Below are 26,316 nucleotides of genomic sequence, written 5' to 3'. Positions count from 1 at the left end.
CTTCCACCTCGGTCTCCCAGTGTGCTGGGATTACAGGCATGAGCCACCACGCATAGTCAGATCATTTTCAATAGTATAAACAATAAAAAAAGTCCCATACATTGCTGGTTATTTCTTTAGGGTTAAATCCTATAAGTGATCTGCTGGATTGTAAACGTTTGACACACATGATCAAATTATCGATCAATTTATGGTTTTATCAAGTTAAACTCTTTCTCTTTGTATTAGAGATATTTCATTCAATTATTGCCAACAGTGGGGCATTATTTTAAATATTTTAATTGCTTTCCTTTGAATGTGGGTGGCATTGTGGTTTTGATGAGTTTCACATCTTTGATTAAATTACACCTGTAAGGCATAGATGAAGGGATTTCACAGGTGTTTTTAAGGTTTCACATACACTGAATTTAGTTAATCAAAAGAGAGACTATCCTGGGTGGGGCTGACCTAATCAGATAAGCCCTAAAAGGGGACTGAGCCTTTCCTGGAGGAAGAGATTCAAACCATGAAGGAGCACGTGCAGGGGCCATGTGGCAAAGACATGAAGGGCTTGAGAGCAGTTCCTGGTCGATAGCAAGAATACGGGGAATACAAAGAGTCCCAAGAAAATGGCTTTTGCCAACAACCTGAGAGCACTTGGAAGTGATCCTTCCCCAGTTGAGCCTCCAGATGAGGGCACACCCAGCTGACACCTTGATTTTAGCCTGTGAGTTTCTGAGCAGAAGACCCAGCCAGAACATGCCAGACTCCTGACTTACAGAAACTGTGAGATAATATATTGGTGTTGTTTCACACTGCTCCTGTCCAAGCTCTAACTAGGCCCGACCCTGCTTAGCTTCTGAGATCAGGTGGGTTGAGGGTAGTATGGCTATAGATTGTTGTTTTAAACTTCTAAGTTTGGTAATTTGCTTCAGACATTGCTAACATTCTAAACTTACACAGAAACATGGAGCCTCTCTGCTTTGAGGGGCCTTTCGTTTCTCAAAGCATGCCTTCCATCTCCACCTCAGTGTACACACATGAAGAGGACAGAAACTCTAGAAACAGCTTGAAAGGTGGCAAAGAAAATAATACGTGGATCTTACCTGAGTTCTAGATGGTATTATCAATCACATAATTTGGGGGAAGTCCAGAGGCTCAAATTCCGGTATTGGATGATTTTTTTTTGTTAATGTAACACTCTGTCTCACACATAATGTTTTAAAATTCCAGTTATTACCCCAGTATCAGCTATCAATCTATTTGTTACAAAGGCTTATTCCTCTTACCCAAGGATCAGAAGTTCAAATGGCCACATGTAAATGAGTTGGGCTGGTTGGGCCCAAGGTACTGACTAGTGGGAGGGACTGTGGAGACCCTTCTAGGGGCAGCTGCGACCATGGCAGCCTGTTACTCCCATGTGGAAATGTGAGCCCAGGGATGCTAGGAATAATTTTTCAAGAGAATCTGGATTCTGATTTGCAATCTGGACATTGTATGTGTTGGCAACCAATTCAATTTATTTCTTTTTTTTTTTTAAAGCACAGATCAAACATAACACATTTGCAGGCTGGATCAGATACCCTGGCTTCCAGTTTGTCATAATTAGTGGCCCCAAAAGGGACAGTTTCAAGGCATCACATAAATGAAAGATTAATTTTCTATTGCTGCATTGCAAATTACCCAACATAGCCGTTTAAAACCATTTTGAAACAGTTTAAAAGGGCAAAAAGAAGCCAGTGCTTTTTGTTACCTTTAACACCAAGTTCTTCAAACATGATTGGCCTGGCTACTTAAAAAGCAGACCAAATCTCAAATCAATGAGCAATACACCCTTTAACAAGATCTATTTGACAGAATTGTGAGAGGTCACGGAGAGAGAATGTTGGCAGCAGAACATGTGTGTGCCTCAGCGTATGGTGTGGGCATTCAATTCCCCTGAGGCTTTGATGTGTTTTCGTGGAGTAGGGGACTGGGACTTTCGTAGAGGCACTGCTAGGTTGCTGGGAGCTGGAGATGCTTCCTTATAGGACTTCCTTAGGGGTCTTGCCTATAGTGTGACTCAGGCAAGAAGCCAAACTCAGGTACCATGTTTTTATTGTCGGCCCATAAGTGTGTATACATTTGCATATATTAAACAGGGGTTTCTTTGATCCATTGTGGTAATAATAGATGCCATGAGGCATGTGTAAGGAAGAACCTATTAGCACCGGAATTTCAGATGCCAAATGCCGTGAGTTTTGCTTCAAAAGTTAATATAAAAAAAGCAAACAAAAAAAAGTTACTCGAGTTCTATCTACTTAATTCCCTTCTGATGTTATAAAATGGCAGAAAATTAGGCAGCTGGGAATAATGTTTTTGATATCTTCCTTTTTTTACTCTTTTGTTTTAGAATAGACCATGCAACTGAATTGTCATGTGAACTGAATTGTTTTTGAGCAACTGTTTTGATACTGTCCATCATACGAAGTTAAATTTATTTTATATTCACCTGTATTTGCCCATACTCCTTCCCAAAGGAGGAGTTGAGATTGGTTTAATCAACTATGAACCTAGTCTTCCAGACCAGAAAGCCTTAGGGTACAGTCAGAGAAACCAGCAGAAAGTTCTTGGACCACATGTGCAAAATCTCCATGGATTCTTTCAGATCCAGAAACCATATATATTTTATTTGGATCTGGCTCTAAGTGTGTTGCTTTTACATCTCATGGTATAAAATAGAATAAAATCCCCATGCTCTATTAGGGTAACTCAGGCAACAACTTGCAGATTCATAAATAAGCTTCTCACTGATGCATAGTGCTAACTTGGAAAACTCTTAATTATCAAAGGTTTTTATTGAAAATTTAGTTAATGCTAAGTGCAAATAAGGTTTGATTGGTCTTCTGTTTTCTTGGGAGAAAGGAATTCCAGCTCCAGGGATCTGCCCCTGCTTTCTCCCGCCTTCCTAGAATGGTGCTTGCCAGGGAGTCTGGCCTTCCTCAGCCCTCACTGACTCCAGCCCTGCTTTTCCTCCAGGATGAGAGTCTGTGCTAAGTCAGTGTTGCTGTCGCACTGGCTCTTTCTAGCCTACGTGTTAATGGTGTGCTGTAAGCTGATGTCCGCCTCAAGCCAGCACCTCCGGGGACATGCAGGTAAGCCCTTTAAGCTCATTATGCACTGCTGAGATAATAAAACCTCCAAATGTCAGAGTCCACATTTTAGACACAGATAACTGATGTGAGCTTCTGATGGTGTGTACATAACTAGAGGAAGCATGAAATATGGCGGAGTAACACAGTTTAATGGTTTAGTGCTTTAAGAGTCCTTTAAAAATATTTTTCAGGCTTTTAAAAACTTTTGTTTTCTTGGGCACACTTTTATTTTTATAGCAGTTTTTCTCAAGGAATCCCAGAAAACCATCAGCAATTTGTGTGGTTGGCGTGTGTGTGTGTGCATACATGTCAGTCCACCTGCCCATCCATCCATCCACTCCTGCAGCTTCCTTAGAAGTAGAACATCTTTATGATAAACTTAAACTAACACTTACAGGGCTTTAGTGAAGGGAATAGTCAGATAATTTAAGATCTTTTTGAGAGATGTGGAGAAAATATGCTACATGATTTTTTTAAAAAAAGAAAAGAGAAAAAGCTGTGGTAACTTTCATAAGGGACTTGAAATGGGTGTTGTCTAAAGATTTAGAGGCAGTCATTCGGATAACTTCTAGTGAAACTCATATCTCTGCATTGCTGATTTTTAAAGGCAAGATCAAAACCATCAGCTACCGATCAGTTTGTGTGTTTTTTTTGTGTGTGTGTGTTTCTGTCCTTTCTTTCTTACATCAACATTTAAAGTGACACAGTGGAAACTCCCCAGTAAATTGTGTTTTCCTGAATAATTCATATGTGTCAATGGACTTGTCAATTAATTTACTCTCTCAGCTTTGGTAATCTGAGGCATGGCAGTGCCAGAAATGTTTTGACTTCTTTGGGAAAGAGTGATGCCTGAACCCTAAATCACGTATGGGTCAGAATTATAAATTCTGTCTCCAAAGGTCTTGTGTATAGAAACATCATGAGATATTGTTACCACCAAATATATAACATGTCATACTTCCCACTTCGTTATTCTGATATTTTAAGGTTAGTCATAATTTAAGGCTCAAGATAATTTTTAAAATCTCACACAACTCAATTTTCTCTCCTCAAGTGACAGTTCCAAGAAGATGAGAAAAATGATTGAAGTTTCAGCAAATCAGCATAAAATCAATACCATTTGGCTGCTGTGAAGTGCCCACAGCTAGTTGGTTATTGTGCTGTGCTTATTTTTATGAGTTTGTTCACGAGGATAGTGTTTGAGGTGCTCAATCTTATCTCTCTTCTTGAGTGGAGTTTAAGAGTCAGATTAGTTGACAGGTGAAGCATTTCAGTGGGATTACCACCCACTCCCATTCATGCTATAAATTTTCTCTAATGATCTTCAGGGAATAAAAGTCCATGATCCTTGCAATGTCCATGTGGCATTTTTTGTCCCAGTTTAGTGCTCAGCTGATAGAGAACTCAGGATCACCAGAATTAATTGGGGCAGTGCACCGAGATCCTGAGAAACTCTGATCAGATTTTCACTCTCCTGTGGGTATATTATAGGAAGTCTGACAGCGGGAGCAAGTTGCAGAGTGTTACCTGCAGACGGCTGTGTCTGAGTGTCCAGAGAGGCTCCTGGCACTGTCCCATGGGCTTCATGGTTAGTGCTGGCCAATTAAAGAAATGGTGGCACTAGGAAACCCTAGTTAGAAGTTGGATGCTTTTTATGGCTTGGATTAGAAGAGTGGATGTTGATTGCTGTGTGTAAACAAGGAGGTATTTTACAACCCTATCTCCACCTACCTGGCTAAGAGACACAGAAGAAAGGTGGGAATCTCCCCCCAGTTTTGGGAGATGGGTGTTATGGTAGGTGTGTATCAGAGATTTAATTTTAGTTTAAGCATTAAAAAAACCAAAATGAAAACCCACCTTATTTTCACAGGTTGGGTGGTGAGACTCTTTCTTGAAGACAAATGACATTAATACATTTCCACAGAATCCAGAGGTAGTATTTTTAAGCTACTAAAAAACACAAAAGACGGCTTTTGTTGTTTTTAAAGTCTATTTTCCATCATAATTGAGCAGGAGATCATGTACACATATAGGACTGTGTAGCTTCAAGCTGTAGAAAAGGTGAAGGGGCCAATTGGCAGGTTCGTTTCTTTTAAAAGGAGGCCAGGGCTAACTCTTGTTATTTCTTCAACTAGCAATTTGTCGTTTTGTTCCTTTTTTTTTTTTTTTTTTTGGCTGTAAGCAGTGCATCATTTCCCCACAAGAGGGTAGCAAATATGTTTTGTGCAGTGGAAAGATGCCTTCTGGAAGGAAGTTTCGGAAACTCAACTCCTGTGGAATTAAAGATTTAGGGATCTTCCTAGAAATTTCATCTGGTATAGACACGAGTAGTTGGGACACAAAGCATCTTACAACTTTAAGATTTATTCCTGTGAATACTAGGAGACTTCAAAAATTCAGATTTTTGTCCTTTAAAGATGGATTCATAGCTAGTTTTCTGATGGAGCTGAGAAAGTTGAGAATTTGGATGCTATTGATTTATACGTTCACTTTAATAGTTCCATTTCCCTAGAAAACTTTGAATATAACCTGGACTGCACTATTTCAATTCTACAAAATGCTGTGGTGCTTGGTGACTATTTAATAAAATCTGTTGGCATAAAGTCCCTGGAAAAACTGAGGCACACCTGGAAATGAGGCAGGAAAGGAAATCAAATGTTGGGGGGTCTAAAGTCAAACCTAATTCTGGTTCTGGTACATCCTGGCTGTGTGGCCTTATCCAGGCCACTTAACCTCTCTGAACCTGTTTTATCATCTGTAAAAATGGAATGATATCCATGCCTATTTTATTTGGAGTTATTGGGATAACTAATAAGGAAAAGTAGGTGAAGGGATTAGCACATAGTAAACATTCCATAAATGGCAGCTGTTTTCACATTTGGAGGCATCTAGAATGAGTGTGGAAAGGTTCGCATTCCAGGAACGGCTGAAGACTGTGAGCATGGGTAGGTAGATGTGGTCAGAGCCTTCAGGGTTTGAAGATTTCTCATGTATAAGAGAAAAAGGCTTGTTTTTTCATTGTTCTAGTAAGCTGACTGTGGCGAAGAAAGTTGCTCTATGAAGACTGAGGTTTCACCTCAACCTTAAGGAGAGAAAGGCTTCAACAAGCTGGGGAACAGAGTGACCCAGAAGGGTGTTGAGAGCCCTTTTATTTGCTGGCCTTGACCTAAATCTGCTGTAGAGAGGATGTCTTAGTGATTGGGAAGTAGTTAGATGTCAAGAATTGTGAAGGGTCTGAGCTTTTACCCTCCTTGCAAGCTAACAGGTTAGCTGGTCATAGTTTCGTGGATGCTGGGCAGAAGGCATGAGATGCTTGGGTCAGAGACAAAAGATTTTATTTTATTTTAATTAATCAATTAATTTTTTGAGATGGAGTCTCCCTCTGTCACTTATGCTGGAGTGCAGTGGCGCAGTCTCGGCTCACTGCAACCTCTGCCTCCCAGGTTCAAGTGATTCTCCTGCCTCAGCCTCCTGAGTAGCTGGGGTTATAGGCACCTACCACAGCGCCCAGCTAATTTTTGTATTTTTAGTAGAGGTGGGCTTTCACCATGTTATCCAGGCTGGTCTCGAACTCCTGACCTCAAGTGATCCACCCACCTCGGCCTCCCAAAGTGCTGGGATTACAGGCCTGAGCCACTGCGCCCGGCCCGAGACAAAAGATTTTACTACTCATGGCAGAGGAAGCAGCATGAGCTTCAGTTTTGCTTCAGTTCTTCTTTCATTCTTGGGCAAGTTATGAAACCTCTTCGGGACTCAGCCTTTTTCTATGTAAAATGAGAATAATAAAAATAATAAAAAATAAACCTCACGGTTATAATAAGGAATCAATTAATACCTGGGAAATGCTGAGAACTGTGCTTAGTGAGTGCTCAAATGTTAGTTATCCTTATTTAGACCTGTCTTCTTCTTTTGAATGTTATCTGTTTTGTAGAGGTTCTGTACTGTTCAAATTTATGGAAATTTAGGTTTTCTGTTTTTTTTTTCTGTTATAAATGATTATGCAAAATATGCATGTTGTGATTGTGTGTTTTGGTGGTTTATGTTATTTTTAACTTAGGGTAAATTTTTTGAAGAGCAGTTGTTGCATCCAAGTTTGATCCCATGTTTTCTGTCCCCTATGATGGCTGAAATTTATAGGAACCCTGCAAATACTCTTGACTAAATAGCATACGCTGTTTTAGTTCTAATTTTCTACAATAAACCTGGTAATTTCAAAAATACTAACTGAGTGGGGCATATAACATCTACTACAGGAGTCTCTCTGAGGCTTAAATTTGAGATAACATTTGTGAAAATGATAAAATTGTATGTACAGGCGGCTATTTGTACTTTGCCGGCAGAAATGAATTGTACTTAACACAGATGAGTTTGAAAAATGATTTGCCTGCATTGCCTAAGTTCTGACACTAGGGGGTAGGCAAGGCTTATCATAGCTAAATAGAGCCACATGTAATTTTGCACGTTATAAAGCTGCGCTGAAAAAAGTAAAAGGCAACAGAGGAAATTAATTTTACTAACACATTTTATTTAACCCAATATATTCAAAATATTATCATTTTAACATGTGACCCTAGCCACGTTTCAAGTGCTCAATAGCCGCATGTGGTTAGAGCCTACTATGATAAGTACCATGAACTAATAATGAGTTAGGTCTTAATGTTGCTTTTTTAAAGATTGGAATTATGGGTTATTTTAATTTTCATGGGTCAGTCATAGAGCACATTGTTTTATCTCTCTTTATTTCACTTAATTTCTTTTATGTTTTATTTAGTTATTTAGTTCTCTCTCTCTTTTTTTTTTTTTTAAACAAATGACTACTAAATTTAGAAAAAGTACCAGGTTAAGTGGGATTCGTAACCTCAAGTAATAAAGAATGGGGAAGAGTTCTGTTTCCTGATGAATAGCTTATGCTGTTATTCTCTGCAAGAGCATATTTTTAGGGAGAGGGAAGTGGCAAAAGTAATTTGACAGTGTGTGTGTGTTTATGCATGTGATATCAACCATTAAGTCTTAAAGTTACCGACTAGCAAACTTATTTTGATCAATAATGAGCACTTACCCACTGGGGTAAGTGAAACCTGATGATACTGTTTTAATATGGTTTCTCCTGTACTTTTCTCAATCTTCCTTCTTCCTGTCCCACTTCCAGTGAATGGTTATTTCAGTAAATCTATGGATGTATTGCTATGCAGGCAACTCCACAATAGCATACGCTATTTTATGAGCAAGAAAAAGAAAAGACTGTGGAATGGTTTAAAGGGCCTATGTTTTGGTAGCAATGGAAAAAGGCATCCATAAGATAGTGGTTACTTTATTCTCTCCCTGGGGAGTTTTTGCACGAAAAACACAGAGAGGGCCCACTGTAGCGAGATTCCATCTGAACCTTACAAAGTAGAGTGCAGGCACCTGTATTATTTAACAACCGTACTATTGATTACTCAGACCTGCAGCCAAAGATGAGAACAAATGATTCAGAAGTTAAAAAAAAAAAAAAACTGGAAGTTTGACTCTAGCTCCTATCAAGGTACAGTTTGATGTGAGTGGTGATGAGTCTCCATTTCAGTCTTGCTATGACACGGTTAGGCTGAGGAGAGTTGTCACCCTGTCAAGGTGACCTCCATTTCCACCTCTTGGGAAGGACTGTGAAAATACTTACTCATTTTGTACCAGCTCAGCTTTTTGAATGCTAAAAGCTTCCATCGTGAGGGATTCCACTAGCCTCCCTTGTACCCCATATTATATTTCTTCAGTGCCATCTTGATGGGCTCAGCTTTTAATAAGAAGGGAAAGGAACACATTATATGCAGTGTTCATATTCGGCTTCTTCTCACCTCCTCAGCTGCAAGTTCAAGTCCCAGTGCCACTGACAAGTTCAGCTTTGTGAAATGTCTGACAAATGAGCATGCTTTACATCCTTTGTGTGTGTGTGTGTGTGTGTGTGTGTGTGTGTAAAGAAAGGGTTGTATTACTGACAGGAGTAAAGAATTTCAGTTCCTCAAATGAGCTTGTGAGCCATCCTACTTGGCAGAGTAGGCTTTTTCACCCTTCCCTCTTTGAGTCTTTAGGACAGAACAGGCAACTGTCTTTGAAGAGTTCCTCTGGTAGTTTGGGAAAAGATTCTCCTTACCCTTGAGAAGAAATTTCCCTTTTTCTTCTTTCAAGCCACGGCCTTAGACTCATCTAAACAAAGCCTACAATTTGGGGTTTAAAAAGCTACAGGTCAATACCTCATTTGTATGCCAGTGCTATACGAGGAAATTGGAATCATTTGTTCCATATAAGGAAAATAAAATCATTGGTAAAAAGAAACAGCAGGGGTAGAGATGGGGCAGGAAGAAAAATGACGTTTTGTGTTTTCCTAGGTGTTGCTTGGATGCTTGAAATATTTTGGTCCATATGGTAGTCTCAGAATAGAACACTGGAAATAATATTTTTGAAGGGACATTTAAAAACCCATTACAAAGGATTGTTTGTGAGATGACTGTGTTTGCAAGAGTTAAAAACAGTTTGACTACTAAGGCCAAGTACCATCAATGCTTATATTTTAGGGTATGTCTGAAATCAGATAAGAACTATAACTAAGTCCGACAGGGTTAGAAGGGCCTGAGGTTGTTGGGTGTCTCCAACTGGGCTCTGTTTTTTTCTTAGCTGTTGGGGATTGGGTAATGGGATCCTAGAAGCAGAGAGGGAACAATAGAGAAATTTGTTTCAGGAAAAATATAATATAGGCATGAAATGAAAGAAGTGAATAGCAACAGTGTTGTTAGCAGCAGGCAATTTTTCAGTAGCTCATCACTGACATTGCACAGCTACCTGGGAAAGGGTTGGGAATAAATACCAGCCATCCAAGGGTGTGGGAGATTTCAGCAATCCAAACTTGGTTGTGCATAAAGGAGTCAAGAGGTGTGTCTTCTTCCCCAAAGTCAAACAGTTACAGATTTTGGAAAAGTCTCCTTTGCTCTGGAAATTCTTATTTGTTGTTTAGAAAGCATTTGCAAGAAATAGTGGGAGGCTTGTCTTTCAAGTGGCACTTTCAAAGGCTGGTTGGATTTGAGCTAGAGAAATGAACAGGTGAACATGTTGCTGTTTTCTGCCCTCCCTGCAAGTGTCCTGTGGTCATTTTACAGGCTTTTCAAGTAAGTGTTGCCCCGTGGAGGACAGTGATTTCTAACTATGCATAGTCTATATGTTTGAGCTGTTGCCGGCTAAATATATCCAATAGGAAATAATACCCACATTGAAAGGGAGAGAGCAGCTATTAATATGTATTACTTGTCTAGTTAGTTGCTTTCAGGATACCACCTAGAAATTGGAAACATTCACAGAATGGCTAGGTCAGCATTTTTCTGGCCCAGGGTGTGTGTGTGTGTGTGTGTGTGTGTGTGTATGTATGTATGTATGTCTGCGTGTGTCTGTCTGTTGTGTGTGTGTCTGTGTCTGTTTCTATTTGTCTTCTCCTGGAAAACAAGTATGACATTGTTTGATCTCTCCAGGTGAGAGCTGATCTGGAATTTGTTTTCTAATGAGCCTGATTCATGCCTCATAGGTGTGTGACACATCAGAACCTGGATTGTTTCTATAAGTCACTGAGACCTGAGTTTGAACCCTACTAATTTTAGAATTTGTAATGGAATGTGTGATGAAAGATCAGCCTTGAGATGATACGGCTGATATTTACCCATGCTGTCTATGAAAAGGGATTTGCTAAGCAAATAAATGGTGTAAATATATTTACCAAGGAGCTGTTCACGTTATCTTAAAAAATCGTCAAGTGCTTTGGGAAGCATTTATTTAACATGAAGTCAAAATGCTTGTGTCTTCTCTCTGCAAAGTCCTACCTATGTGACCCTGGGCAAAGTTATTTAATCTCTCTGAGCCTCAGTTTCTTCTTCCTGGAAGTGAGTATTACAACATCCCCTACCTAAAAGTATTTTTGTGACATGAAATGAGACAATTTATCTAAAGAGCTTGGTATTATGTCTGGAATTTAATGCATTTTCTTATTTATTATTGCTACATAATAGTTGTGCATATCTTTGGGGTACATGTGATATTTTGATACATATATACAATGTGTAATGATCAAACCAGGACAGTTGCAACATCGATCACCCCAAACGTTCACCCTTTCTTTATGTTGGGAATATTGTGATTCCTCTTCTCTAGCTATTTTGAACTAAAACTAAATTATTGTTAACTATAGTTACCGTACCATACTATTGAACACTACCTCATATTTCTTCTAACTGCATTTTTTTAACTATTAACCTCTGTTCATCTCTCCCTCCTCCCAACCCTTCCTAGCCCCTGGTAACCACCAATCAACTTTCTACCAGTATGAAATCTACTTATGTAAGCTCTCACATATGAATGAGAGCATGCAGTATTTATTCTGTGCCTGGCTTATGTCAGTTAACATAATGACCTTCAGTTACATCCATATTGCTGCAAATGACAGGATTTTATTCTTTTTCATGACTGAATAATATTCCATTATATATATGTACCACATTTGCTTTATCCATTCCTCCAGTGATGGACACTTAGGTTGTTCCCGTATCTTGGCTGCTGTAAATATGGCTGCAATAAACATGGGAGTATAGTTATCTCCTTGATATTTTGGTTTCCTTTCTTTTGGATAGATATCCAGCAGTGGGATTGCTGGATCATTTGGTCCTTTTATTTTTAGTTTTTGAAGGACCACTATACTGTTTTCCATAGTGGCTGTACTAATCTACATTCCCCCAATGATGTATGAGTATTCTCCTTTCTCCACATTCTTGCCAGCATCTGTTATTTTTTGTCTTTTTGATAAAAACCATTTTGACTGGGATGAGATGATATCTCATTGTGGTTTTGACTTGCATTTCCCTGTTGATTAGTGATGCTGAGCATTTTTTCATATACCTGTTGGTCATTTGTATGTCTTCTTTTGAGAAATGTTTATTCAACTCTTTTGCCCATTTTAAAACTGGGTCGTTTTTATTTTTTGCTGTTAAGTTGTTTGAGTTCCTTATATATGCTGCTTATTAATTGATTGTTGGATGGATAGTTTGCAAATATTTTTGGCCTTTTCATAGGTTATCTTTTCACTTTGCCGATTGCTTCCTTTGCAATGCAGAAAATTTTTGCTTTTGTGACCTGTGCTTTCGAAGTCTTACTAAAAAAATTTTTGCCCAGACCAATGTCTTGAAGCATTTCCCCAGTTTTTGCTTCTAATAGTTTCATAGTTTCAGGTGTTAGACTTAAGTCTTTACTCCATTTTGATTTGATTTTTGTATATAGTGAGAGATAGGGGTCTAGCTTTGTTCTTCTGCATATGGTTTTTCAGTTTTCCCAGCACCATTTTTTGAAGAGACTGTCCTTTCCCCAATATAGGTTCTTGGTGTCTTTGTCAAAAATGAGTTGGTATTGTAAATAGTGCTGCAATAAACATTCGTGTGCATGTGTCTTTATAGTAGAATGATTTATAATCATTTGGGTATATACTCAGTAATGGGATTGCTGGGTCAAATGGTATTTCTGGTTCTAGATCCTTGAGGAATTGCCACACTGTCTTCCACAATAGTTGAACTAATTTACACTCCCACCAACAGCGTAAAAGCATTCCTATTTCTCCACATCCTCTACCGCATCTGTTGTTTCCTGACTTTTTAATGATCGCCATTCTAACTGGCATGAGATTTTGGAACCAACCCAAATACCCATCAGTGATAGACTGGATAAAGAAAATGTGGCATGTATACACCATGGAATACTATGCAGCCATAAAAAAGAATGAGTTCATGTCCTTTGCAGGGACATGGATGAAGCTGGAAACCATCATTCTCAGCAAACTAACACAGGAACAGAAAACCAAACACCGCATGTTCTCACTCATAAGTGGGAGTTGAACAATGAGAACACATTGATACAGGAAGGGAAACATCACACATCAGGGCCTGTCGGGTGGGGAGCAAGGGGAGGGAGAGTATTAGGACAAATACCTAATGCATGCAGGGCTTAAAACCTAGATGGTTGGCTGATAGATGCAGCAAACCACCATGGCACATATATACCTATGTAACAAACCTGCACATTCTGCACATGTATCCCAGAACTTTAAAGTAAAATAAAAATAAAAAAAATGAGTTGGCTGTAAATGTGTGGATTTATTTCTGGGTTCTGTATTCTGTTCCACTGCTCTACGTGTCTGTTTTTATGCTAGTACCATGCTGTTTTAATTACTATGGCTTTGTAGTATATTTTGAAGTCAAGTAGTGTGACGCCTCCAGCTTTGTTCTTTTTGTCCAATTCGGATTGTTTTGGTTATTTTGGGTCTTTTATGGCTCCACATGAATTTTAGCATTGTTTTTTCAAGTTTTATGAAGAATGTTACTGGTTTTTGATAGAGATTGCATTGAATCTATAGACCACTTTGGGTAGTATTGACATTTTAACAATATTAATTCTTCTAACCCATGAGTATAGGCATGTTTCTTTTTTTGTCTGTCTTCTTCATTGACTTTCATCAATGTTTAATAGTTTTCTTTGTAGAGATTTTTTGCATCTCTGGTTTAATTTGTTTCTAGGTATTTTATATTCTTTGTGTCTATTGTAAATGATATTGATGCCTTGATTACTTTTTCAGATTGTTTGCATATAAATGCTATGGATTTTTGTATGTTAATTTTGTATCCTGCAACTTTACTGAATTCACTTATCAGTTCTAAGTGTTTTTTGCTGGAATCTTTAGGCTTTTCTAAATGTAATGTCATGTCATCTATGAACAAGAATGATTTGTCTTCTTCCTTTCCAATTTGGATGCCCTTTATTTCTTTCTCTTGTCTAATTGCTGTGGCTAGAACTTCAAATGTTAGGTTGAAAAAAAGTGGTAAATTTGTGCATCCTTGTCTTATTCCAGATCTTAGAGAAATATCTTTCAATTTTCCCCCAAGCAGTATGTTAGCTGTGGGTTTGTTACGTATGGCTGTTTTTGTTTTGAGGTATGTTCCTTCTGTACCCAATTTGTTGAGAGTTTTTATCATAAAAGAATGTTGAATTGTGTTGAATGCTTTTAAAACATCTGTTGAAATGATCGTATGGTTTTTGTCCTTGATTCTGTTAATCTGATGTATCATGTTTATTGATTTGCATATGTTGAACCATCTTTGCATCCCTGGGATGACATTGATTATTTGATCATGGTGAATGATCTTTTTATTGTGTCATTGAATTTGTTTTCCAGTGTTTTATTGAGGACGTTTACATCTGTGTTCATCAGGGATATTGGCTTGTAGTTTTCTTTTCATTGTGTCCTTATCTGGTTTTGGTGTAAGGGCAATACTGGCCTTGTAGAGTGAATTTGCACATATTACCTCTTCTTCATTTTTTTGAATAGTTTGAGTATAATTGGTGTTATAAGTAGTTCTTTAAATATTTGGTGGAATTCAGCAGTGAAGCCATCATGTCCTGGGCTTTTCTTTGATGGGAGATGCTTTATGACTACCTTAATCTCATTATTTGTTATCGATCTGTTTGAGTTTTCTATTTCTTCCTGGTTTAATCTTGGCAGGTTGTATGTGTCCAGGAATTTATTCATTTCTTTTAGCTTTTCCAATTTGTTGGCGTATAGCTGTTGATGATCCATTGAATTTCTGTGGTATCAGTTGTTATGTCTTCTTTTTTTTCTTTCTGATTATATTTATTTGGGTCTTCCCTCTTTTTATTCTTAGTCTCTAGCTAAAGGTTTTTCAATTTTTTTATCTTTTCAAAAAAACAACTTTTTGTTAATCTTTTGTATTTTTAAAAGTTTCAATTTCATTATTTCTGCTCTGGTATTACTTCATTCCTTCTACTAATTTTGGATTTGGTTGGTTCTCTTCTAGTTTCCTGAGATGTATCATTGTTTATTTGAAATTGTTCTACTCTTTTGAAGTAGGCATTTATTGCTATAATCTTCACTTTTAATGCTGCTTTTTCTGTATCCCATAGATTTTGGGATGTTTGTTTACATTTTCATTCCTTTCATGAATTTTTAAATTTCCTTCTTAATTGCTTCATTTTCCCATTGATCATTTAAGAACATGTTGTTTAATTTCCATGTGCTTGTATAGTTTCCAAAGTTCTTATTACTGATTTCTACTTTTATTCCAATGTGGTCAGAAAAAAATACTTGATATCATTTTTAGTTTTTTGAATTTGTTGAGACTTGTTTTGTCACCCAACATGTGACCTGTCCTGGAGAATGTTCCATATGCTGATGAGAAGAAGGTGTATTTTGCAGCAGCTGGATGAAATGTTCTGTAAATGTCAGGTCCATTTTGTCTAGAGTGTAGTTTAACTCTGATGTTTCTTTGTTGATTTTTCTGTCTGGATGATCTGTACATTACTGAGCGGGGGTGTTGAAGTCCTCTACTATTATTAGTCTCTCTCTCTTTAGATCTGTTAATGTTTGCTTTATGTGTTTGGGTTCTATGGTGTTGCGTGCATATATATTTACAGTTGTTATATCCTCTTGCTGAATTCACCCCTTTATCGTTATATAGTGAACTTCTTTGTCTCTTTTACAGCCTTTGACTTGAAGCCTATAACTGGTATAAGGTTAGCTACTCCTGCTCTTTTCTCATTTCCATTTGCATGGAATAGCTTTCCTTCCTTTCACTTTCAGTCTATGTGTGTCTTTATAGGTGAAGTGAATTTCTTGTAGGCAGCTTATAGTTGGGTTGTGTTTTTAAAAAATCTACTCAGCCACTCTATGTCTTTTAATTGGAGAATTCAGTCAATTTACATTCAAGGTTGTTATTGGATATGTAAGTACTTACCACTGTCATATTGTTATTTTCTGGTTGTTTTGTAACTCCTCTCTTTCTTCCTTTGTTACTGTCTTCTTCCTCTGTGGCTATGTGATTTTTTTCTCTGGTAATATGTTTTAATTTGTTGCTTTTCATTGTTATTGTATCTATTATGGGTTTTTGCCTCGCAGGGGTTACCATGAGGCTTACAGAAAACTTCTTATAGATATAACAAGTTATTTTAAATAAACAATAAGCGATTACAAAGAAAAGAAACCAACAAATGAAAAACAAAAACCCTGCACTTTAACTTCATCCCTTCCACATTTTGACTGTTTGTTGTCTCAATTTTCATCTTTTAATATTGCCTATCCCTAATAAGTTGCTGTTGTCATTGTTATTTTTGATAGATTTGTCTTTTAGTTTTCATATTAGTGACATGAGTGGGTTACACACTGTAATTACAGTATTAGGATATTTTGAATTTATCTGTGTACTTACTTTAGCAGTTAGTTTGTTACCTTCAAATGCTTTCTTTTTGCACATTACTGTTATTTTCTTTCAGATTGAAGAACTCCATTTAGCATTTCTTGTAAGACAAGTCTAGTAGTGCTGAATTCCCCCAGCTCTTGTTTGTCTGGGAAAGACTTTATCTGTCCTTCATGTTTGAAAGAAAGCTTTTCTGGGTGCAGTATTCTTGGCTTATGGTTTTTTTCTTTAGTAGTTTGAATATGTTGTCCCATCTTTCCTGGCCTGTGTGGTTTCCTTTGAGAAGTCTGTTGCCAGACAATTCAGAGCTCCTCAAAATGTTATTAGCTGCTTTCCTCATGTTGCTTTTAGGATCCTCTCTTTTTCCTTGACCTTTGAGAGTTTGATTATTATATGCTTTTTTGGTAGTCTTATTCGGGTTGGTTATATTTGGTGATCTCTGACATCCTTGTACCTGGATATTTATATCTTGCTCTAGGTTTGGAAAATTTTCTGTTATTATCTCTCTGAATAAGGTTTCTACTACCCCTTGCTCTTTCTCAATTCCCTCTTAGACACCAGTGATTCTTAGATTTGTTCTTTTGAGGTAATTCCCCATATTCTGTAGGTGTCCTTTGTTCCTTTTCATTCTTTTTTTATTTTTTCTATTCTGATTGTATATTTTCAAATAGCCTGCTTTTGAGCTCACAGACTTTTTTCTGGTTTTATTCATTCTGCTATTGAGAACTTCTAATGCATTTTGCAGTCCAACACATGTATTTCTCAGTTCCAGGAGTTGTTTGTTGTTGTTGTTCTTCTGATACATTTCTGAGTTTTTTTTTTGTGAGTTTGCAGAGTTTTTTTTTTTTTTTTTAGAACTGCTATTTTGAATCCTTGATCTGAGAGCTCACACATCACCATCTCATTAGGGTTCATCCCTGGCTGCTTGTTTTGTCTGCTTAGGGAGTTCATGGTTCCTTGTTTGCTGTTATTTCTTGTGAATATATGTCTATTGCTTTGTATGGAAGAGTTAATTATTTATTTCTGTCTTTGCTCCCTGGCTTGTTTTGGTCTTTCTGGGGTATGTTTGCTTAGAGGTTCTTTGCAGTTGCCTGTTGAGTTCCCTTAATCCTAGATTGCTGCTTCCTTTTTGGCACTAGATGGTGCCTTAAGCCCAGATTTGCCTCTACTCTCACTAAGGTTCAGAGCTCTGCCAGTCTTGAAATGGGAGTGTGGGTCCCAATGGGGATATCCTGCCATGTGAGAAGTATAGCTAGGGGTTCATGCCCAGAAGAACTGTGGAATGTGCCTTCTACAGTGTGGTGCTGCTGAACAACCACTCTAGTTTGGCATCTTTTTTGGCTAAGATAAAGGGCTGAGTTTTGTGAGCTGAGGTTGCTAGTCTTACATCCTCTATTTGTTTCTAGCACCCTCAGGGGATTTTCTCCCTACCGGCACTTGCTGTGTTTCCTGTGGGTTGAAGCAGGAATGGTTTCCCTGAACAAGAACCCAAGATGGTTTGGAAGCTGGCTGTCCACCTCAGTCTCACTTTTTTCCAGTGTAGAAATCATAAATCTAGGTGAATTTTTTTGCACATGGTGCTTGGCAGATTTGAGGGAGGTGCATTGCAGATAGAAAAGTCCATTTCTCTTACCATCTGTCTGGAGTTTTTCACCTGTCTGTGGTTTCAGGGAACATCTCAGCCTCAAATTTGAGCTCTAGCTGGTGTGGTATGTGCCTATAGTTCCAGCTACTTTGGAAGCTGAGGCAGGAGGATCACTTGAGGACCGGAGTTTGAAGCAGCAGCACACTATGATTATGTCTATGTATAGCCACTGCATTCCAGACTGAGTGTATTCATCCATTTTCATACTGCTATGAAGAAATGCCCAAGACAGGGTAATTTATAAAGAAAAAGAGGTTTAATCGACTCACAGTTCCACATGACTGGGGAGGCCTCACAATCATGGCAGAAGGCAAAGGAGGAGAAAAGGCATGTTTTACATGGTGGCAGGCAAAAGAGATGTGCCATGAAACTGCCCTTCATAAAACCATCAGATCTCGTGAGACTTACTCACTATTGTGAAAACAGTACAGGGAAAAACCTGGCCCCATGATTCAATTGCCTTCCATCAGGTCCTCCCCATGACACATGGGGATTATGGGAGCTACAATTCAGGATGAGATTTGGGTGGGGACAAAGCCAAACCGTATCACTGGGCAACATGGAGAAAGCCAGTGTTTAAAGAAAAATTAAAAAAAAATAAGTGTGGGATATTACTGGTGATAATCTGAGTGCTGAATATTTGTTTTTGGTTTCTTGTGGAGTAGAATGAAGCCAGATTGCTTCTGCCATTGTCAATGCACATATTTCATTTTTGTTTTTTAACAGCTATATTAAGGTATAACTGACATAAAATAAACTGCACAAATTTGAAAGCGTACGATTTGTTACATTTTAACCTATTTACACCCATGAAACCATCTTAATAATAAAAGTAATGAATAAACCCTTCACCCCAAAAGTTTCCTTATACTCTTTTGTAATCAGCTCCTCTTTCCTTCCCACCATCCCTAGGCAACCACAGATTTTTTTTTTTTTTTTTTTGGTCACTGTAGATGAGTTTGCATTTTCTAGAATTTTGTTTGTGGGATCATCTTCTCTTTCATCTGGTTTCTTTCTGCATAATTGTTCTATGATTCTTCCATGTTGCTGCATATATATGGGTTCTTTTTTTAACTAAAACATTTTAAGTTGACACACAAGCTCATTTCTTTTTATTGCTGAGTAGTATTCCATTATATGCCACACATTGTTTATCCATTCACTTGTTGATAGACACTTGGAGTTTTTCTAACTTTGGCTATTACAAATAAAGCTGCTGTGAACATTTTGTACAAGTGTTACACAGACATATGGTTTCATTTTTCTTTGGTAACTACCTTGGCAGAAGAATGGCTGGTTCATATGGTAGGTGTATGTTTGACTTTTAAGAAACTGTTAAACATTTTTAAAGTGATGTACTGATGCGTGCTCACCAGCAGTGAATGACAGTTTCAGTTCCTTCATATTCTTGCCAGCACTAAGTATTGTCTGTATCTTTAATTTTAGCCATTTTTAATAGGTGTGAGGTGATATCATATTGCAGATTTAATTTGCATGAACCTAATGGCTAATAATGTTGCACATCTTTCATTTGCTTGTCACCTGTCTATCTTCTTTGGTGAAGTGTGTTCAAAATTATTTGGCCACTTTTTAAAGTCACATTGTTTGTTTTCTCAGTATTGAGTTTGAGAGATCTTTTTATATTCTTGATATAATTCCTTTATCAAATAACCAAATTGCAAATATTTTCTCCCAGTATGTGGCTTATCTTTTCACTCTCTTAACAATGTTTTTTGAGGAGCAGAAGTTTTTATTTTGATAAAGTCCAATATACTAGTTTGTTCTTTTATGTATTTTACTTTCGGTGTCTTAGAAATATTTGTCCCAATCCAAGATCACACAGGTTGTTTTCTATTTTCTTTGAGACAGTTTTTAGTTTTTGGCTTTATATTTAGGACTGTGATCCATTTTGAGTTAATTTTTGTATATAAAACATGTAATGCATTTATAGTAGGTAAAAATTGCTCATTATACATTGTTCTCTTGTTACTTAGGTGAAGTTGCTGAGAATACTTGAAAGTAATAGATTTATTTTAAAATGCCTTAGGCATTTTAATAAGTCAGATTGGTATTCCCAGACTAATTAGTTTGAATTAGTGAATTAAAATAAAGGGTGTAATAATTTCAGCCATAGAGCTTTTCAGATAAGAATATTTTAAACAGATCACATCTGTGCAGCTCTGAATAATAAGAATATCAACCCAGAAGCTGGAAGACTGGCACTTCTTCTACAATAGTTGTGTAGACTATGAAAAATTACTACAACAAATTGTTTACTCTCTTGGTCTCAGTTTTTACAGCTGTTAGATGAAGTTTTAAGTTCACAGCATGTAGACTTTGGACTATTAGGGATGGGGCAGATTCTTAAGAGTCCTCATGTCCATCTTGGGATGAATAATTGACTGGATTGGATAAAGTGTCTCTTGTCTATACATTTCTCATTTTCCAAGCATGTGTTGATGGCATTTTGATGGAAAAAATACAAATAGACTTAAAAGGACTTATGACTTCCTATCAATGCTGTATCATTTATGCATTTTTGAAATCGGTGTTTAAGAATGCAACTACTTTCTTACTGGAAATATACTGTGAGCTTTATCTTATTTTTCTATCTTTTTTTTTGAGACAGGGTCTAACTCTGTCACCTAGGAGGCTGGAGTGCAGTGGTATGATCATAGCTCACTGCAACCCCCACCTTCCCGGGCTCAAGTGATCCTCCCACCTGAGCCTGTTGTGTAGCTAGCTGGGAGTATGGGCACGTACCACCATGTCTGGCTAATTTTTTTTTTTTTTTTTTTTTTGTAGAGATGGGGTTTTGCTATGTTCCCCAGTCTGGTTTTGAACTCCTGCTCTCAAGCGATTGGTCAGCCTTGGACTCCCACAGTGCTGGGATTACAGGCATGAGCCACTGCGCCTGGCTCTTGAACTTTATTCTTACTAGTAAAATGTATTCTTATTCATTTTAGCTGGGGAACCTCCAGCAAAATGATTGTGTGTGTGTGTGTGTGTGTGTGTGTGTGTGAAAATTCTTTTAAGCTTGGAGGCTGAATGAGGCCATGATGTAACAAATTGCTCAGCAGTTGTGGCTAGTGGTGGTTTTAGTAGCACTGAGATAGATGTCAGTTTCCAAACATCTCAGACGGTACCAGCCCAAGGGGGTTTAAATGACTTGACTCTGCTCCCAGGCCCTTGACAGTGGTCCTCACCCTGCTCAATCATGCTGTTGATAGCTCAGAAGGTGGCAAGGGTGGTAGAGTGGTGCACATCACTATTGGAAATACATTTGTAGTTCAGGCCTTCCTGAAGGGGTAGAAGAGGAATCTCTGTCTATGACTATCCTATGTTATGTGCTAAACTGGAAATGCTCAGGAACATGTTAATAAGCAGGTTAATTAGGCTAAAAAGAGACATCCTCGTGAGAACCATTATGTGGTATGCTGCTAAATGCTTGTTGGCACGAACAGCAACACATCTGTCTACCCGCAATCACCCTATAAGTGGCATTTATAAATTGCTTAGATTCTTAACTTGGAGTGTTTTAATGTAACCAATTTCCTTTTCAGTCCTATGAATTTTGTTTTAGGCACTTACAATATGTGTTTGGAGAAGAAGTTCATAGGTTTCACCATGGCATAAAAAAATGAAGAATTGCTGTGAGCCTTTGCAGGAAATCTTAGCCTGCCTGCCTTTAGCAAGTCCCCTAACTTGTTAAGTGTCGGTGGTGGCCCAGACATCTAGTGGCATCATCAGAAAACTATTTCCCCACAGGGAAAGCATGTGGTGGTCACTTGGGAAGCTGTCTTGTCATAACCTCAAGTTCACCAGCTTACCTATGTGGCTGAAAAAAAGGGAGAAGAGGAAAATATGGTCAGCAGGAGGCAGATGTGGAACAAATTGCATAATATTGCAGTGTGGGGACCTGGAGCTTGCACGTGAATGATGTGGGGATATGTTATTGAAGGTTTTGTGGCAATATCCCCTCTCCCCAACACTATGTCTAGTAAATCACATGTCCATTACCCACACTCGTCTTCTCAGTGTGCATTTCCAGCCAGTGAGAATCCAATGACGGGTCACAGGAGGCTTGATTTTCCACTGCCTTCTACTGCCCTTTTCTCCCTGCTTGTGGAGTGAGAAGTAAGTGAATGTTTGAAGTCTTCCAAGGCTGTGGTATTTTTCTCTGAGGGTGTTGAGCTGGGCTGGGGGGGTTGGCTTACTCTGCTCTGGGGTGAATTCAACCATGTCGTCCTTTCTCTGTGTCCTCTGGCACAGGCAGCACCGTGGGTGCTTTGACTACATGGGTCCATGCATCTTTTGTGGTCTTTATTATAATATTATGTGAAGAAAATAATTTGTGTCTGTCTCCCTTCCTGGACAAGAGTTTCTAAAGGTTAGGGGCAGGTGTCTTAGTTTTGTTTCATAAGATGCCTGGCAAAAGAAGATTAAAAAACGAAAACTAACTGAATGAGAGAATATTGAATCAAACAGGACATTTTTCTTTCCTAAAGTAATTTTTCCTGCAGCCTGTCATCTCAGCTTTTCATATACAAGTGGGAAGGTTTTTCCAAGTTAGTTTTTGGTAGTGAAGGATGTACTAAGATTCCAGTTGCTGCAGAATACTTCACAGTGAACACTCATCGCGGGTAACTTCTGGATTCCCTTAGCAGCGGACACTTAGGTTGCTTCAGCTCCCCACTGCCCCTGAGAGAAAGACAAATGGAAACAATGGCAACAACAAAAATGCTTTGGTGATCATTCATGTAAGTGTCCCTTTAGGAAACTGTTCAGGAATTTTCCTGGGATGTACAGATGGGAAGGATTGCTGAGTCCTGGGGGCGGTGTGGGGGGTGCATATTTAACATCACGAAATGCTAACAGATGGCTGACCACAGTGACCATTCCACTTTAGAGTCCCAGAAACTGTGTGTGAGATTTCTTCTCTGAAAGGAAGAAATTTAAAGGCAAGAATTTTAGAAAATAATTTCTCTGCTTCACTTAGTTTTAGGGTCACAGCCCAATGATGATGTGATTTAGCTTATTGGGTTAGGGACATACGTGTTAAAGAAGTAATGGGGACTTGAACTATCGTTTATTTGTATTTTAAAATCTTCATTTAATTTTATTTTTAGCTTTGAAATGCATTTGTTTTTGATTCTTGGAATTCATCTTTCATGAAATTTTTGAGTAGTGTATTTTAAATTAAGCTCAAAAACATAACTGCAACCCAGTAGCAATACATGTAAGAGGTTTTCCATTCAAATTTACAAAAGCATTATTTGTTAGTAACAAAAATATAGAAGGGATTCAGTTTTCCTTTAATCCAAAGTTTTTATTTTTAAAAGACCATTTACCAACATCCTACTGTAGATAGTTCAACAGAGAGAGAGAGGAAAAGGAGCACTACCTAACAAAGATTATTATAGCTGCATCATCCAAGTTACCCAGTAGCTTGGTGGGTGGATATTTCGGAGTCCACTGTGGTTTTAAATGTTTTCTTAGCAAATACATTCATTTGTATGCTAGATTTTTAATGTTTTATAGGTGAAAACCTAAAGAGTGACAATATTGCACTTGATATTCATAACTAATAATTAAGTGAATAAACCCTTCTGTTCATTAGGTAGGTGCCATGTGGAACAAGCTTTCACCTCATCAGTTTACTTTGTTTTCAGAGAAATTGATACACTAATGACACAATAATGGGAACATTTCAGCAGGTTACCAGGAACTATTTCAAGGGAAAAGGAAATCGATAAACAATTACAAATTGACTCTGTCAAATTGTAATTTGACAGTTATAATTAACAATATCTTAGGTTAAAAAGCTCCAACACTAAGTTGGGACCTTAGGTCCTAAGGCCAACTCCCCAGTCTAAGATGTTCAGGAAAGGTCCCACTTCCTAAAAGTCACAGGTACAATGGAGTACATGTTACTGAGAGTTGAACTATCTTGCAGAAAATTCTTTAAAACCACAGGATTCAAGGATCTTACCTAAATATTAGCCATACAATTTTAATTTTGTAGTATTCTAAGAGAACCTCTTGCTAGGCATGCAATTGGTGGATATTCATTATTTGTGTTTGAAACACTGGATCCTCCTTTTATTAGCATTCTGGGTGTCCATACTGGTTGGTGAGCTCTCCTTGCCAAACCCGGGCCACAGCCTTAGTGCTGCTTTCCCTGCATGGCATTCAGTTCAAGGTTGATGCATGGCTGAGAAGTTCTCAGCCTAAATTATTTCCATTATTTCCCAAGTCTCAGTCCATTAACCAACTTGGTCAAAAGGCCAGAAGAGAAATGGCATTCTCGAAATATTATTAGCATTTTGCGGTGAATGCTAACTACTGTACATTTACAGCTGATTAAGTTTTGCCCTCTCTATTTTATTATGGATTATGACAGGGATTTTGAGACTGAGTTCTGTTAAACAATAAACAGAACTAGCAAGGTCATTTTCTACCTGACCAAAGGAAAACTTCGCAGCAAGAAGACATGAATTAAGAAACAGGTTAAGTGTCTCAGGGGGAGGAAGGGATTCAAGTTTTTCAGAGCTGCTCAAGCAGATATTTGCAATGAAATGTGAATATTACCAATTATTTATTGTCAGTGATACATAATTTTTCAACAGAAAATTTGTTCAAGGCCTGGGTTGAAGCAAAGCTCTCAAAGTGGTGGCTGATAGGTAATGTAGGCCCACAGATATGTTTTGTTTGGCTCAGATTATGTTTAATAACTGTTTTTTGAATTGGTTGCATTGTGTGAAAATCACAAGATTTGACATAATAATCCTAAATTGGCACAACACTGAAATAATAACAGATTATTTCTTTTTTTTTGTAGCAGTCCACTGCAGCTGGCTTCTGGCTGCCCCCCAGCTCCCCACCCCAACTCTTGCAGATGGGACATTTTTCATTCTCTATGTCACCCTCAGGCCTGTCTCTCTCATTTACATTGACCCCTTGAAACTGCAAGTGAATTTGAGACCTTTGACTCAGATATGCCAGAATGAAGATAAAAATAATTAGATTATATTTCAAATTTCAAGTTTCTTTGTCACCTTAGAACGCAGTGGTTAAGAGTTTGGGCTCTAGGGTCAAAACAGCCAGGGATCAAGTGCTGGTTCTGCACAGACTAGCTGTGTGACCTTACACAGGTTACTTAACCTCTCTGAACACTAGTTTCCTCAGTTAAAAGGGGACAACAGTGTACCTACATTTTTATGTGGTTGCTGTGAGAATTCCACTTGCATCTATGTGAATGCATATGCTTTAAACACACACACACACACATCACTTGGAATAGTACCTAGTACATGCTAACCTGTCAAATATTTTTATATTTGGTTGAAAAAAAATTTTCAATTGGTCAAAAAGGAAAATTGGTAAGTAAAGTGATGATTTCTCTTCCTTTTCCCATCAATTGGGAAAAGCAAGTAACATTTTGCTTTACATAGACATTCATTAAAATAGGAGGTACACTGCGTTAACAGTGTTATTAATCTGCGTTCCAGCATTAATAACTACAAAAGAGAAGTTGTGTAAGCTGATGGATACTATTCTGTTCTTGATGTTTTTCATAGCAGAGAGACTTGAGGGGATGGTGCATGTAGAAAGGATGCCATGCATTTCCACGATGCATTTGCTCATGAGTGAGCCTTCTTTATTACGAGTGAATCACATGACTTCACTTGATCTTAGCCAAAAGGTGGAGAAGCGATGAATCAGATGACTTAAGTGCTGGCTCCCTGGCTCCACCTGGAAAGATGGCGACACTGCCATACTGATTGCTGAAGTGAGTGGCATCTGACAGTCCACAGAGGGGAGGAAAAGCAGGGCCACTCTCCTTGGAGACTTGATGTTTGATAAGCAGATGGAGAACCAGAAATCAGATTTAAATTACTGAATGGTGGGATGAGATGGAGGTCAATTGGCCTGCTCTAGGCATTACAACCTCTCTTAACTAGAATCAGAGCTTAATATGTTGTATTTCTTCAGGTAATATGGCTTTCTCCCATCTCCTCTTTTCTTTGTTTTTTTTTCTTTTTGTTTTTTTGTTTTGAATGATGTTAGTTTCCAAAGCTATTGAGTGCTAAAGCCATGTGCAGTGAAATCTGCTTACATTCATTGGTCAGAACAGTCTTGAACACTTTGGAACAAATTACGTTTGTGATGGCCGGTACTATGTCAGAGTGGTCTTCATCTCAGAACTTGTAACATTCAAGGAAAATTAATAACACTTTAATATATGTATATGTATTTATAATTCACAATGTATTTCTACATGTATCTTTAGATA

At 38.0% G+C, this 26,316-nt stretch overlaps 1 protein-coding gene across 4 annotated transcripts in view; it reads left to right on the top strand.

The window, feature by feature from the left end:
• TAFA4 (TAFA chemokine like family member 4) overlaps positions 1-26,316 on the top strand; it is a 200,683-nt gene that overhangs the window by 48,536 nt on the left and 125,831 nt on the right. For all 4 annotated transcript variants that reach the window (XM_016941474.4, XM_016941477.4, XM_054680785.2 and 1 more), the window contains one exon: positions 2,998-3,113. In XM_016941474.4, the coding sequence (XP_016796963.2) occupies positions 2,998-3,113 (116 nt within the window). The remainder of the gene's footprint in view (positions 1-2,997; positions 3,114-26,316) is intronic.

This window comes from Pan troglodytes, chromosome 2, assembly GCF_028858775.2.
Source record: "Pan troglodytes isolate AG18354 chromosome 2, NHGRI_mPanTro3-v2.0_pri, whole genome shotgun sequence".
Lineage (NCBI taxonomy): Eukaryota > Metazoa > Chordata > Mammalia > Primates > Hominidae > Pan > Pan troglodytes.
The sequence above is the reverse complement of the archived record's forward strand: the minus strand, read 5'-3'. Positions and strand labels throughout refer to the sequence as shown.